At 38.7% G+C, this 15,791-nt stretch overlaps 1 protein-coding gene across 1 annotated transcript in view; it reads right to left on the reverse strand.

Moving 5' to 3' along the window:
* Positions 1-250: 250 nt before the first annotated feature.
* Lrriq3 (leucine rich repeats and IQ motif containing 3) overlaps positions 251-15,791 on the reverse strand; it is an 85,218-nt gene continuing 69,677 nt past the window's right edge. Inside the window, exons 6-7 of the mRNA XM_041656177.1 lie at positions 5,554-6,280; positions 251-398 (exon numbers count right to left, since the gene is read on the reverse strand). Of these exons, the coding sequence (XP_041512111.1) occupies positions 251-398; positions 5,554-6,280 (875 nt within the window). The remainder of the gene's footprint in view (positions 399-5,553; positions 6,281-15,791) is intronic.

Genomic DNA, 15,791 nt, shown 5'->3' on the forward strand with positions numbered 1-15,791 from the left:
TGGTTCCTTCTTGAACATACGGATACATAAAAAGCCTTTACAAGTGCAACGTCATAACGATTCCAGGTTTGCATTATGATCAGTATGAAAAGCACTTGAAACCCCTTTCTCTTTCACCTGAGGACATTTATACCCAGACCCACCTTTTCTAGAGCCCATCTTCCGACTAGTTTTTCAATTTTATTTAAAGAAAAATAGTGTCCAAATTTATAATTATCATGGGGTGTGAGCTGGGGCTGGTCCCGTCTGGTTATCTTTTAAGAGACTTAGAGGTATAGTATGTCCTAATAAAGTCAGCCTTCGCTTTAGCCTCCTCTAGCCGTGCACAGCCTTTCTGAAAGATGAGTGTATCGATAACAAATTTCTCTTCACAGTGTCTTTTACGAACTACTTCAGCCCTATGAGGAAATGAAAGAGGAAAATAAAATAGTTGCAGATTACTAAAATCATACAAACTGGGCTGCCATGAACTAATGTAAATGTTTTCAAACAGAAACTTATGAGCAGCAAAAGGCCAGAGCTCAGTCTATATATTATATTACTAAATGGTAGTAAATTCATGTTGTTTCAATAATTGAGATTTCCACTGCAAAAACCTGAGAATCCTCCCACAGTTCTGCTTAGATTTCCCCTAAAGCATCCACACTGCCTGTGTTATAAAGAGCATAACTTCTTCCCAAGAGTCAGGAAGCCCACGTTCCTTTCATGCTTCGACATAGGAGAAGATGTATTTGCTCAGAATTTCTTTGCTATAGCCCCGGCCACCCAGTACCTTAGCATGTAACTGTATTTGGAAATAGGCCTTTTGAGACGTAACTGCAGATTAATGATTTCATGTGGGTGGGTTCAAATCCAACATGGCTAATGCTACAAAGATAAAAGAAACACACACTAGTAATGTGTGCTCAGGGAAGAAGACACATGAAACCAGTGTAAGGTCTTGGCCTTGTCCTCAATCGAGTGCAGAAGCTGGGGAAAGTTACAGCAGTCAGAAAATTAGTCTATCTACTCAGGATGCTCAGCCTACAGTACAGCAACTCACGAGATGAATACACAGTCTACGTTAGGAAGATCCAGATCAGATTACTCTAACACACTCAGAAAATGTCAAAGGATAGCAGAAAAAGTCATTCACTCATTCCCATTCATTCATTCAATCATTCATTCATTTTTGAAGTATGAGACTCTCTCCACATGCTTCAAAGAGAAATAAGAATCAATAAATAGAAAGATAGCCTCAAGAAAAGTGCACAGGAGATTAAGAGAAAGATACAATGAATACTTGCATCAGATGTCTTACTACAACAGGGAACTCATTACAGAACAAGACAAAGTGAGAGAAGAAGGGAGGTAAATGCTGATGATGAAGCCTACAAAATGAGTAGGGAGAAGACAAAGAAAGATCCAAACATGAAATAACCACTGTGATTTAAAAAATACACATTTTCAGCCATAAAATTAGAGACAAATCATTTTGTCAGAACTATTGTGTATAGCATGAATGGCTAACACTGAGGCAGAGAGAACAGTATATCACCATATATTCTGATAACTGAAAGGTACACTCTTTCTGCCCCACTCAGTTCTGGGGAAACATCTCAGTTTATTCATGAAGTACTGTATTTCTACAGGCAGAATCAGAAATCTGGACTCAGGGAGGAGATCAGAAAGTTGGATTATAACCTTGCAACTTGCTAACTGGATTTCAGATGGATTCTTTAAATTTGTTCTACCTCATCTTTAAGAAATAGATAATCTAACTCACAAGGTTAATTTAATAAAAGACAAAATTAGTTACACATTATAAATTCTTTTAATATGGGACATAGATCTAATCTACATGGGAAGTAGACAGTAGAAAAAAACAAGATCTCCTGAGTAAACTAGGAGCATGGGGACTTTAGGGGAGGGTCAAGAGGGGGAGGGGAGAGGCAGGGAGGAGAGCAGAGAAAAATGTAGAGCTCAATAAATATCAATAAAAAATGATAAAAAAGATGGCCTGGCATTTAATGAGTCCTTTACTGGATAGTTAGTAAGAAGTATAGTAAGAGGCAGATGGTGAGAGAGAAGTCACAGCTCTCTTTGGAAATTTTGATCATCAGGGCTATCCCTGTGATCCCCTCCAGAGACCTAAGACTGGAGAAAATGTGGCTAACCACAGCAACTCGGGTTGGACAGCCAATCTCATTTGATATATAAAATCTATATATGAAATTTAAGGGTTGCACTTTTGGATGTATTTAAGGTGCTTATGTCTGTTTTCTTCATCATTGTGGAAAGGACAATCCAGCTTAGACATTTCGTAAGAAGCAACTGAACAAAACAGAGTACACAGCACAGGGGCAGAGATTCTGTCTGACATAAACTCTGCTTCAAACTCCAATGCTGAAAAAAAAGTGGTTACCATTTGATAATCATTCAGCTGAAGTTAGCAACTCTGTTCTGTCTATAACACAGATAATGTACATAGCTGAGTATAAATCAAGGCAAAAAGAATGTTAAAAATACAAAGGAAGCAAAATGTAAGTCATAGTATCATACTGAAATCACTGTGTTAAAAGAAAAATAATGAGCCATGGACAAATCTTAATAAAACAAATATTTAAAAAAACCAATGAGTGATCAATACATATTAATCAATTCTACTTGGACCCATCATCATCTAAAAATTGAAAAAGTCACCTATCATGCAAAAAAAGCACACTTAGCTATGGATATTTAGGAAAAGCTACAGAAGGTCCATACCTGAAATGATGTCTGCTTTGAAATGCTACAGTGACTACTTGGGCCCACCTGGATAAACCAAAATGACCTTTCTCATGTGGACTAATACCCTTACACACATTGGTGGAACCGCTTCTACCAGCATGTGCACCAGCATGGCCGCTTGGCATCCTATTTGGGGATTGGATCTCGGTCACCTTCTTCTTGGATTCAACGATTCTAACAGAGTTCTCATGTCAAATATAATGGTGATAATAAAACAGGTTGAAACAAATGGAAAATTTTACCATGGTCAATGATTGGGAAACATTATTACATTTCTAATTCTTCTCAAACCAAGATACCCATGTCACACAATCCCAAATTCTACACCAGGAACATTCACAGTAAGAGCTGATGCTGCCTTTAAAGAAGAAAATCAGACAGCGAAGGCAGAAATGACCTAGGCCATTTATAATTTCATAGATGTGGATGTGGGCTGTTGAAGGAATTCAAACTTTAGGGCTAATGCTCCTTAAAGGAATAACTTAGCCTGCTGGAATTCAAGGGTGCAGTTGCGTTTGGATTAAAACTCTACATTTGGCGAGGGCTCGGAGCTGTCCTTGGGGGTGGCAGGAGTGGTAATGAGTAATGAGCGATAGATGAAGTTAGGCTCAACATCACAGGGCGCTGATCCTGCCTACCGTGTGCAGGTAGACCAGATGGAGACAGCTGGAGTGTCCACAGACAGGAACTGGGAGTAGAAGACAGCACAGAGAAGGAATACAGACATATCAGGCAGAATGCACATCCCAATCTGAAGATTGTGTGTCCTGTCTTAGACAGGAGACACCTAAGGCTGGCATTTGACAGATGAGGGTCATCACATAATTTATGTAAGCATGTGGTGAAGGCCAAGGAAAAATATGTTGGTAGATTTTAGGCACAAATAAATAGGAAACAGTTTAACAGCTCAGAGGTAGAGCGGTTCATAATACACAGAGGCTTTTGGATGTGTGTGAAGGTAAGGTATAAGCTGGTATTAATTGAAAAGTGCTTGGAGGACCTTTCACGTCAGGATATTCCTGCCATGAAAAAAGGAGAGGTTGTCTTATCAACTTGGAAATTATAAATCTACAAGATGCTGTTTGTAGGAAAGCTTTATAAACCAGGATATAAAGACCATAGTGAATGCTGCAGTTTGAATATGAAATGTTCTCTGATGGTTCATGTGCTCAACAATGTCCCAGCTGTGGAAGTTTTTTTATTTGGTTTGAGTAGGGTTCTTTGTTATCTTATTGGTCTTCTGCTTGTTTTTTTGAAGTGTGTTTGTACGTGTGTGTGTGTGCATGTGCGTGTGTGTGTGTGTGCATGTGTTTGAGTGTGTGTGTGTGTGTGTGTGATAGAGAGAGAGAGAGAGAAAGAGAGAGAGAGAGACTTTAAACTGGGGTGGCTAGGGAGGTAGGGAGGACTAGGAGGAGTTGGGAGAAGAAATCAACATAATCAAAATAGATTGTATGAAAAGAGATTAAATTTAAAAGAAAAAAGAAGAAATAAACTCCAAAAAAACAAAATTGATGTGGAAACAGGTGCAAATGCCGTTTGAGTGGATAGCAAAGGAGATTTTTTTCTCCTATGTGTTTTCCTTGCATTATAGATGGAGAGTCTAAAGAAGAAAGGTAGTCACACAGGAACAATAGCCATCTTCGTGCCATGCACCTCCCTGGAGAAAGGAGGGCATCTTCATGTCTACACAGACAACACTGGATCAGTCGATGGAAACCAGTGAGCGTTGTCATTTCCCCTAACACAGACAGTTATGCTTACACAGCCCTCCTTCACACTGCAGGCTTGCAGGCCCTATCAAAATGCACAGTGGAGAAAAGTGAGATGATGTGAGCATAGTAGGAGGGGTAAGGAAAGGAGAGGCATTTGCTGTACTGTCTGTAACAATGCTTGCTGTTACAGGGAGAGATTAAAACAAAACATAACAAAGAGGCAAACAGCAGAAATTTTAAATTAAGAAAACTCCAGATTAAAACAGAATGAATTGCCTGAAACATCCTTTCAGATATCCTGTGAACAATGGCCAGATATCCACTTCAATTAAGAAATTACACAGTCAGAACCACTGAGGAGTTGACAGAGGGTTTGCCTCAATTTTATGAAGTCCTGACTTCAATCCAAGTCTCCAACACCCATAAACTGGGCGCTGAAAAGTGATTTCACATACCTGAAATCCTAACCCTCTGGGGAGGCAGGAGGATCTAAAGTTCAAAGATACCCTCTGCCACACAGATTGAGGTCTACCTATACTACCCGAGACCCTATCTCACACAAACAACAACAGCAAAAACAGAACCAGCTCATATTTACAGTTGACACACAGAAATAGGTCCAGGGGAGGAGAATAGAGGCGGAGGTCTGGGTGCAAAGGATCATGTGAGTTCTTAGATATGATGCCAATTAAATTAGGAGAGACACAGGACGAACGGAGATGGTTCCATCTCAGACACCGCCAGAGATCAGAAGACAGGAAGAGCATTTCCAGTGTGCAGGAGGACCTGGGGGGGTGCTGCCATCACTGCCGAGAGCAGGACAGCAGTGATTACCTAACTGTGCAACAATAAACAAAGCAGGATTTCTTCAAGAATGTTAAGAAATGGAAGAATTCTTTTGTTTCCCAATCCTTAGTAACAAACCAGCACATAATTTTCGTCTTTTAGCTTGCTTCTGTTGTTCAAGTACAAAGTGTCAAGCTAAAAGAAAATGCATCCAAAGAATTCAGCATGGACTATAAATCACAGAGGACTAGGACTTGGCTGTGCCTTAGCTTAGCCGTGTGCCTACCTGAGCTCCTTCATCTGCCTCGTCAAACTTTGCTTGTACTTTTCTGTTTTCCATTTATTGTTGACATCCTGGCACTTCTGTTTTAAGTTGGCCATGTTTTGCTTCATTCTGTCAACTTTCATGATTCCTCTGAACAGAAGGGTCCGTTCATTGCTTATGGTCTGCACTAGAGAATGATCTGCAGCATTTAGCTTTTTTTCAGCTAGAAATGTAGTTTTCCGCTCTCTAACTTTTTCAAGGTAAGCAAGTTTTTCCTTCCAAATTTGCCGTAAGCCTCTCTCCATTATCTCATTATCCTTTTCCATTAGCTTTTGTGCCATATACGTCTTCTTCCTTAAGTTCTCTCTAATGTTGAGCCTAGCTCTTTCCTGGGCGATTTGTGCTTTAACTATGGCTGTTGATTTTTCTGATTGTTTTTCTTGATGCTTTCGTTCTGAGTGATATTTATCAAGATCATTAAGAATGTGGAGCTTTATGCCTGTCCTCTGTGAGGTTAAAAACTCTCTCCTTTCCCTCAGCTGCTGTAGAGTCTCTCTTTCAATTGCTGGCTTTGGACGAGTGCTAGGCAGGGGCTGGAGGTAATTCAGGAAATAGTCCCGCTTCATCTCCCTCAACATTGCACCATACTTGAATGATCTAGGGCAATATAAAGGAGACTTCACAGCAGATATCCTAAACTTAATGTCCACTTCTTCATCCTCAAAGTCAGATCTAGACTCCTTCTGACCTATAACAGAGCAGACAGAAAAACAACATAAGAACTAAGCTTAATTTCTCTTCAAAATTCTTTGGAAGCTACATAAAATACATTGGAAGTAATGTAATCACTTTAAGAAAATGTTCCCCATGTTTTAACTTGTGATATTGCATGAGAAACTCTCACTACAGCATCTTCCCTTGTGAACGTACTTCAGAGCCAGCACTCCTCAAAGTGATGTAGCTTCATGGCCTCAGTAGTGCCGCTTCATCTCACACATGCTACTCAGACAAAGCATTTATTACTAAGGATACAGTACTAACTAGGTCACAGCTTTTATGCACTTGGGTGCAGTGTTTACATGCTCAGGAATATGTTTTATGGAGTTAGACATCATTTTTAATATATTTAGACAGAGAATTCTGTAGTTTACTAAAATGAAAACCTCACATAAATTAAACTGAAGAAGTTACAGGGAACAAGCACAGCATGAGTCAGGTAGCACCCATCACCAGCGGTCACCGAGAGTCCTCTGCTCTGTGCTATGAGCCGCCGCATTAATCAGTTTATCATTGGCCAATTTGGACATGGTCTGGAGTGGTCAGAGCTCCATTGCTGTGGTTGGCTCTGATTAGTTCTTCGTTCCAAAATAATTCTCCTATTAGGCTATTAGTTTTGTGCACGTACTGAGTGTGTTAGCTGAGGGATCTTGGGCCAGGCAGCTTTAGGTCAAATGTAGAAGAGCAGTATTATCCTGTGTTTTGCAGTGGTATTGTTATTAGTTAACCTTTATTTCTAACTATAGCGAAATCTAGTAGCTGCCATCAAAATGTTTGTCCTCTATTTTCGAAAGACATCCACAATATTCGGTCCCTTTGCTTTGCTACTGCATGCCAGGGTGAGCGGAATTTCTCCCAATAGGGAACAAAAATGCATTGTCTCATCTTACCCAAGGCCATTAAAGGGCACATGTCTCCTCTGCTGTCTTTTGACCACTGTACAAACCTGAGGATGACACAGGCCAAGAAGAAGCAGTGGGACAAAAGAGTTCCTGGTAATAGAGCCACCAGCCAAAACACAAGTCGTACACGAGAATCATCAAGCTGGGACTCTGAGGGAGCCAAATAAAAGTTAGAACCAAGGCAGAAGACCAAACGCACTTCTGGGTCTCTTTGTTATGACAGCCAGCCTGACTAATACAATAACTAACATTCTGTTGTTTCTATATTTACTCTTTATAAATCTACTGGTAAAGAGGGAAACATAGATATAAAAGATTATATAAGCCACAGATATAAAAGCATACTAATATCAAAAAAGAAATGCTTCCAATGTGAGACTGCCTCCCTTTGCTTGAGCTTGCATCTGGGACTACAGTGCATCATCTCTCTTCCAGGATTCCTTTCATGTCTTTATGTTACAGTGATCATGCTAGAGCACATGGTGGTGAAGTTGGCCATGAAGAAAAGCTGCTGTTTGACACAAACAAGCAGACAGAACAGAGAGAAATGCCAAGCATTTTAGCTAAAGGCCCAAAGGATATCCATGTAAGGAGACGAAGCAGTGTATACCATTAAATAATGAAATAAGCAAATAATTAAAATGCAGTATTTGAAGATACAAAGGCAAAGTATCCAAAGATAAATATTAAAAAATGGCTAAAGCCAGACAGTGGAACCTGTGTTGGTGTCTGTTGGACTAGCCCAGCAATTCTTCTGCATTTGTGACCTGCACTGTACCACAGTATTGCTCAGAAAGCACTCACGATTAGCGTGTACATTCCTGGAGTGAGGCTCTGAAATTTTTGTGCCTTTTGTGCAAAAGAAAACAAACTTTAGTGTCTCCTCACTGGCAGGACAAAGGCCGGTGCTAACTTATAGCTGTGGGTCACATTATGAAAAGGACCAGTCGTATAAGGAGCTGTCCTTACACTTACATACACTATATTCACCAAACACCGGGCCTTTGGGTACATTTATATTTTTGCAGAATGCCGTTTGTTCTGCTGTCTGTTCATATTATTTTCACTTTTAATGTCATTTATACAGTATTTTTCTATAATCAATAAACAAGGAAGGAATCTTAAGCCTTATGTCAGTTTCCTCACCATGTAGTTGGTCACAAGCCATCAAAGGCAAGCAATGGTAACAACGTAGACATAGGGCCCTTTAGGGAGATGCAGCTCCTTTGATTAAACTCCAGCTTAGTATTCTACACAAAATTAATATCATAGAGTGATAATTCGTCAGCAGTTACAGTTGTTGGAAGGAAGGGTGGACAAATGGAGACACGAATCTGGTTCTCAGGAGTAGAATGGCTTCAACTACTTAAAGCCTTGAGTATGGAGCCAGTGTGAGCAGGAGAAACGCCTACTTCTACTGCCATGTGGGCTAGGGACATAACTTGATTCTCTAGTTTCCATGTTTATATAAAACCATGTGTAATTTATATGCCTAATTCTTTTATACCAATTCATGTAAACCTGTGGACTCTTTTTTTCTGTTGGGGAAATGTTCAGAACCTCTTTCCAATTCCCTTTATTATGTTTTTTCTGTCACTGAGAGACATGAGTTTCTTATGCTTTTTATATATCTTCCAATATCTGATATGCAATGCATAAATATTTCTTCCATCCCATGCATTATCTTTTGTATTATTTCTTTGTTATGCAGCAGAGAGTTAATTGATGCAGTCTCACTCATTCTTAGTTATGCTACCCACGTTATGTGTATATAAAATAGAGCGTTGCTAGGATTCCTGTCAACACTCATGTCTCTCTGTTCTCTATAAGTGTTATAGTTTCAGGTCTATAATAATTAAATTTCTAGTCAATTGAAAATTGCCTATTTGTGAAAGGTCTAAGAGTCTTCTTTAATTAAAAAGTGTTTTGTATTATAGATACCCAGCTTGTCCCACACTGTGATGACTTAGCCTGTTTATTCTTGTTAATTATATCAGTATCTTTGTCAATTGCTGGCACATGTGACTTTGGTTCATGTCTGTTTTGGTGACAATATAGCTTTAAGAATTATCGTTATGCTTCTAAATACAACCATTTTAATTAGAGACAATTTCTATTTTATAAGAAGAGTCCCAAGTCCTTTCACAAGATTTAGGAATAAGAAGGACTTTAGAGCTCAATAATAAGTGAATATGGTGTGGAGAAAGAGCTTTCGCCAGAGATGAGAGATTTCTCCACCATGAAACTTAAGAACATTAACAAACGTGATCTGAAATATTGCTGTTCATCTCCTCGTTCTGTTCCCTTGTGATGACTCTCGTGTGTTAGTCTTCTCATGGATTTCTTCTGTGTCTTGTCCATGTCTCAACTCTGCTAATGGTATCAAGCATTTCCACTGGACCCTAGTGAGAGCATCATGATAGGCAAGAGAGTGTTTATGTTCAATTGTGGAGATGGCAAAGGGCATTTTCAATAGACAAATTACAGGTGATGTGGGGTAGAAGTTCCTTTGCTGCTGTCCATGATTCCTCTAATCATACACAAATCCACAACGGTGATCATTACAGCACTGTGCACAGGAGTTCAAACCTGAACGCTTGGAGACCACACATACAGCAGCTCTTCTGTAGTCTAGAGTAAGTCAGTGCTAAATAAAATATTTTAGTAATTTGTCACTGCTCAGGTTTGCTTGTTTCAGCAGACGTTTCTAGGAGACACATTCTCACAGCAAACTTCTGCCAAGAACTGAACAATGAAAATATCAATGTACATTTTAATACCCAACCTGAAGATTCTCAGAGTCCCTTGCCCAGATGACAAGCTACAGACAACTGATGACTCCCAGGCATGAGCCCCTGAATTGTTTATCTGATACAAAGGGTTCAGCCCTGAGGTCATACACAAAACACAAAAGGATATTCAGCATGACGTATTTACATTTGTGTATCTGTGGGTGTGTGAGTTGGTGTGTGTGTACATGTGTATGTGCATGTGTGTAATGATTATAAAGAAAAAGAAGCCATCAATCTGAGAGGGACATAGGGAAAACATGTAACTTATAAAGAAAAAGAAGCCATCAATCTGAGAGGGAGATAGGGAAAACATGTAACTTGGGGGGGGGTGGAGACAAGAAAAGGGACACAATTATATAATTTTTTAAAATTAAAATTATATTAACAAAATGTTTAAGAATATTAGATTTCAAGTTAGCATCCTATTTTTTTAATTGGTGAAAGAATAATAAACATAGTTTAAGAGAAATGGACTAAAGGTTACCTGTCTAGCCCCGTGGAGGGAGCACAACCTTTGGATACGAAGGACACTGACAGGAAATAATAGGTACTGTCATGTTACGGTGTGAAAACAAAGAGGAAAAGGTGACACTGGCACATTCCGTTCTGCATGTCTGACCTAGGCTGAGTGCAGAGAAATGCCCAAGGATACAAGGGTGCACATTTTCCAGACATTGCTTGACCCTGCTACTGAAATAGCCTTTTATTCAGCTTACTGCATCATGGGAAATATGACTCACATGGTTCACTTTAACACTCCTCATTCATATAGTAATTTTTTTTTAATTTAGACTAAAAAGTATTGGCATTTGAAATGAACTTTTAGAAATCACAGCTACTTCACTGACTTAAATAGTAGTCCTGATAATACATAAAAACCAGATATTAGGGCAATTCTAGCTGTGCTGAAACACCACAATAGGGTAAAATATTATGGTGGAAAATTGAGCACGACCACAGGTGTCCCCTGAAACTCCTGTATCCTGGATGCACCAAGAGCCCTTCAACACTCACCAACGATGAATGTTTCTTCCTATCCTCAGGCTACAGCAACCATCTTTAACAAAGCATGACTTTTGTCTGAGTAACAAAAATGGAAAACCTTCCTGTGTAAAAGTTCTGCTTGTTTTTCTCATGACTCATAATGGAGCATAGATCTGCCCAGTAAGCTCCCCCCAGGTAAGATGAGGGCCATGAAAGGCTGTCGTCCCTGCCAAGGAGACATGAGGCAAATGCATCATGGGAGGAAACAATGGAGCCCTCCAGACCTGTAACAGAAATCAGCCCATTCGCAAAGAAACCTTTTCTAGTTTGTCACAATCTTTAACCCCTAATAAGGTTTGTGATTCAAAAATTTTGGGAAAACTTTAGACTTTTTTTTTTTTAGTTTTTTTTTTCAGTTTTATTTTCCTTTAGAAGAAGCCTAAAATATAAAATAAAATAATGAACTATTATTACTATTCTTCAGCTGGGTAACAGAGGGACATTGGCATGGCTGTTACCCCATACCCGAGAATTTAAATGCATGCCTTATTTGTAAACCAGGAAGTTAGGCCTACCTGACAAATACGATCCTCCCCTAGAAACTAATAACTGTCCAAAGTGCAAATAAGGATGAGAGTCCTCAACCTGCTAGCTCCGCCTCAAGCTTGTCTTTTCCAGCTCCCTTGTGTTTTGATAATCAGTTGGAATATGTGAGCAGACCTGGGGCTTTATGAAGACCTTCACTTTCTGTAGAATGGAGAACCCAGGATGGCTGTGCTCTCTTCTAAAACAAACACCTTCAAGTAACATTTATAGAAGGACACCACAGAGGCCCAATGAGGCAAGTTCCAGTGCAGAAATAAACACAGTGTTAGAAGCCAGACAGAGCCTTCAAAAGATCATATATATTCAGAGTCTCTTATAAAATATCTTGACTTCTTAGTTGCTACCTCAAACCATATTACAGCTAACTTCTCTCTTTCTTCTGAATTATTTGTTTCTACTTCATGTCATAACAATTCAGTCTGATACATTAATTATCCCACTATTTTAATTTCTTTCTAAATAATGGGCTTACTATATTAAAAAAAAATGTGGGCATTTATCTAGTCTTTGGTCTCAGTTCTCAGTTTCAGTGTTTTACTAGTGTAGAAGATGCCAATTTCCTTCCCCTGGCAGTCACTGAAATTAGATAGATATAGCTTTCTAAAATTAATTTGGTTGCATGTTCTAATTTTTTACCCTTCAATACACCTATTCATATTTTAGCATAATTGATACACAGAGGTGGAAAACAAGACATCCCTACTCAACTCCTTCTAGTTCCTAGTTCTTACTTTTGTTGTATACTTTAGTTTTCTTTTTTATTTGAGAATTATTTTTTAATAAATTATACCTATCTTTCTTTAATCCAAAAATTGTTTTCTGTGATAACCATAACCATTAGATAACAACTTTTCTCATACACATAAATGAGAAAGTATATGAAAAATTGAAAATTTATTGTGTTTCAGGCATATCTTTTAAGAAAGGAGGTAAGTGAGACATTAAGAAATTAATTGTGTCTGGTCTCAAGAAAGTTCTCTTGAAGCAGGAACAAAAGGTAAGAAGAAAACCTTCAAATAAGGACCAGTGTTCTAGTGAAGATGGGCACTGATGGTCAAGAGGTTCAATTTGGTGGAAGAGGAAGACATTTTAGGAAAAATTGACTTAATCCCGAATGAGGTCAGTAAGAAGGAACAAAAGAACAGCTGGGGCAGATAGTGATGGGAACTGCAGAAGGAAAGATGAACTACATTAAGATCATAAGGCGGCAAACTGCAAGACAGACTGCAGTGGGCAATGAAGAAGGTCAGGTGTTGCAGAGAGGCCACAGGAAACAGTGAGCTCTGCAGCCACGTATGTACAGAAGATCTATGTGGTTTGTTTTTACCATAAAGAGAGCAGATTTGAACATGGATCACAAGGATTTAAGAGGGTGACTGGTTAAGAGATAAGCTGGTAGTTCAAACAATTTGTGTTGATGCACAGCAAAGCTATAGAATAATACAAACATGAGGAATGCTTCATATATAAAACCAGAGGGCTTGCTAGTGAATTAGATGGCATCTTAAAAAAATAAGCTATCAAAGATAAATAATAGTATCTAGATTGCATGAATAGGTGGTTAGTGGCAAAGTTTGTTGGGAAAAGGACGTCTGGAAGAAAAGATATGCTTGGTAAACTACATTAAGAATGCACGCAGAATGCTATTCCCACAGTGTATAGTGTCTGTACCGAAGCAAATACACAAGCATTCTACTAATTAAAAAGCATAATTAAATTCATTTCCCAAAACATATTTTAAATTTTATTAATACATTTTCAAACTGTTGTCTTCTTGCAATAAGAATATTCCTTTGGAGTAACACAAATTGTCAATATACACGATTATTAATAACTGCAGTCCGCTGTCAATATACACGATTATTAATAACTGCAGTCCTCTGCACGAGCAGCGCACGCTCTGCAGGTTCCCTTCATCTGTGCAGCTCTCTCAGCTGTCTCCTGAAAACCGTACTTCTGGAGAACTACCCAAGACCATGTTTGTCTGTAATCTCTCAGAACTATTATTTATTGTAGACTTCACGTAAATCTAATCCAATTTCCAAATTTACCAATAAAAAATAGTTAACATTAAAACAATTAAAATAACTTCACAACTTTTTAGAACTATTCAAATTGATTTTAAATTAAATGAAACACGTGTGTCTTAGTAGCCAACTGGTGAGTGCTTATAGTTACTTCTGTTGTTGTGATTTGGCTTCTACTCCTGCCAGCCATATTGCTACACCATTTTTTATTTCATAATACTTTGGAGACATATTTAAGCTACTGTAAATATTAAAGACTGAGCTATCACAATACACACTGGAGCCCATGTCAAAGGTAAAGCAGCTTTGTCTGTGGCATGAGAAAGTTACACTTGTACTCACTACCTTGGTGACATTTTTCCATGAACAAGACTGTTTCCTTGTTAACTGCCTTGTGCTCATAAATATACATAAACACACACATCATATCCAATCAGCACTCATGTAACTGTTGACTTTACACCAGTCTCATAGACTTGATAACTTTGAGTTTGCATTATGTATTGGTGAATATGAGTTGTCAAGTTTAGTTTTCTTTATACACTAAATATGCTTTGAGCATGGGGAGACTGTTGCATTCTATAAACATATATTTAGAACCAATGCTTCTATTTCTAATAACAAAAACTACTCATTAGGATTTTGACAAGGTTGTGTGCACGGCTCAGCTGCTATGGACACTTGCTGATGCTCACATGCGTGTGGATAGAAGTCTTAGTTATCACTGCCATGTTATCTATTTCTTGATGTGAGATTCTCTTCTGCATGCTGTGAATATGTTTTATGCCATTGGTTAATAAACAAGCTGCTTTGGCCTATGACAGAGCAGAATAAAGCCATATAGGAAATCAGAACAAAGATAGAGAGAGTAGGTGGAGTCAGAGAGATGCCACATAGCTGCTAAAGGAGACAGACACTGGAACCTTACTGGGAAAGCCACAGCATCATGGTGATACACTGCATAATAGAGATGGGCTAATTTAGCTAGCTAGGGATACACATAAGCTATTGGCCAAGCAGTGCTGTAATTAGTATAGTTTCTGTGTGATTACTCCCATCTGAGCAACTGGGAAACGAAAGGGCAGTCTCTGTCTACAGTTTCTACCTATCATTTCTTCATGTATGCATTCCACAATTTTCAGAATCTATGTTTCAAAGTTTGTTTATATTTATTGTATATTGCCAAAGTGTTGACTTCGAATTTCAGTAAATTTGCCTCTTCAATACTAGTAACAAATTTTTTTCAATTTATTTGGGAGGCTATTAATATAGTCACTTGAGACCCGGTATCTCTTTCTAACAGGTTAGTCACATAGCATTTAAAACTCCAAAACTCAAGCATGGCTACGTTCAAAAATGTACCTTGAATGTTTACAAGCAATACGATCATCCTTGCCTTCTCAGATTATCAATTCATGCCCATGACAGTGGGCATTTGACGTGCTTTACACCTGTGCTAGAATGAGGAACAAGTTCCTTAGCCACAATCTATTAACTAGACCTACAATGTAAGTCTCTAACCAAATTTAAGAAAATCTGAGAAATTAATAAAAAATAAAAACATAAAAATTAGTCATTATCAACCTGTTGCTCACCTTGTCCAAACATTGAACACACTGATAAGACTGCCCAAGAGTCCCACTGACAGCAGAATCTCCATATGTAATGAGGTGTCTCTGATAAGGTATGCATAACATTTTAGTATAAAGATGTAAACCAAAAATTCAAGTCTTCTTTCACTGGTCCTGTAACCCTTAGACATGCTAGCTACATGTAAATAATGAGAGAGAAATCTCAGGCACAGCACAGCACACACAAAAGCTATACACAGGCCTCACACAGACTTTTGAGCTTCCCTCATACTGCTTTCCCTGAGTTCTTTTTGAGCTTTCTGAGTTTCTGCTTTGTTTATCTGCTCCATGAGCTAGGAATCACATGGGAACCTGGGTAAGCACTTCAAGTGTAAGGTACAAGAGCCTCCCATCTGCATGTGTGTAAGATTAGAAACTCCTTGTTTTCCCTGATACCATTCCTTGTTGCTGTGGGTATTTAATCTGTGGCATTCTACCAGTTCCAGATGCTGGGAATCATACCAAGGCTCTTGCCGAGGCGTATGCAGCATCCAGACCTTGTGTGCTCATCGCTGTCTCACTGCTATCATGAAACTCTAG

This window comes from Microtus oregoni, unplaced genomic scaffold, assembly GCF_018167655.1.
Source record: "Microtus oregoni isolate MIOR12 unplaced genomic scaffold, Mior012 000000F_ref0000247, whole genome shotgun sequence".
Taxonomy (NCBI): domain Eukaryota; kingdom Metazoa; phylum Chordata; class Mammalia; order Rodentia; family Cricetidae; genus Microtus; species Microtus oregoni.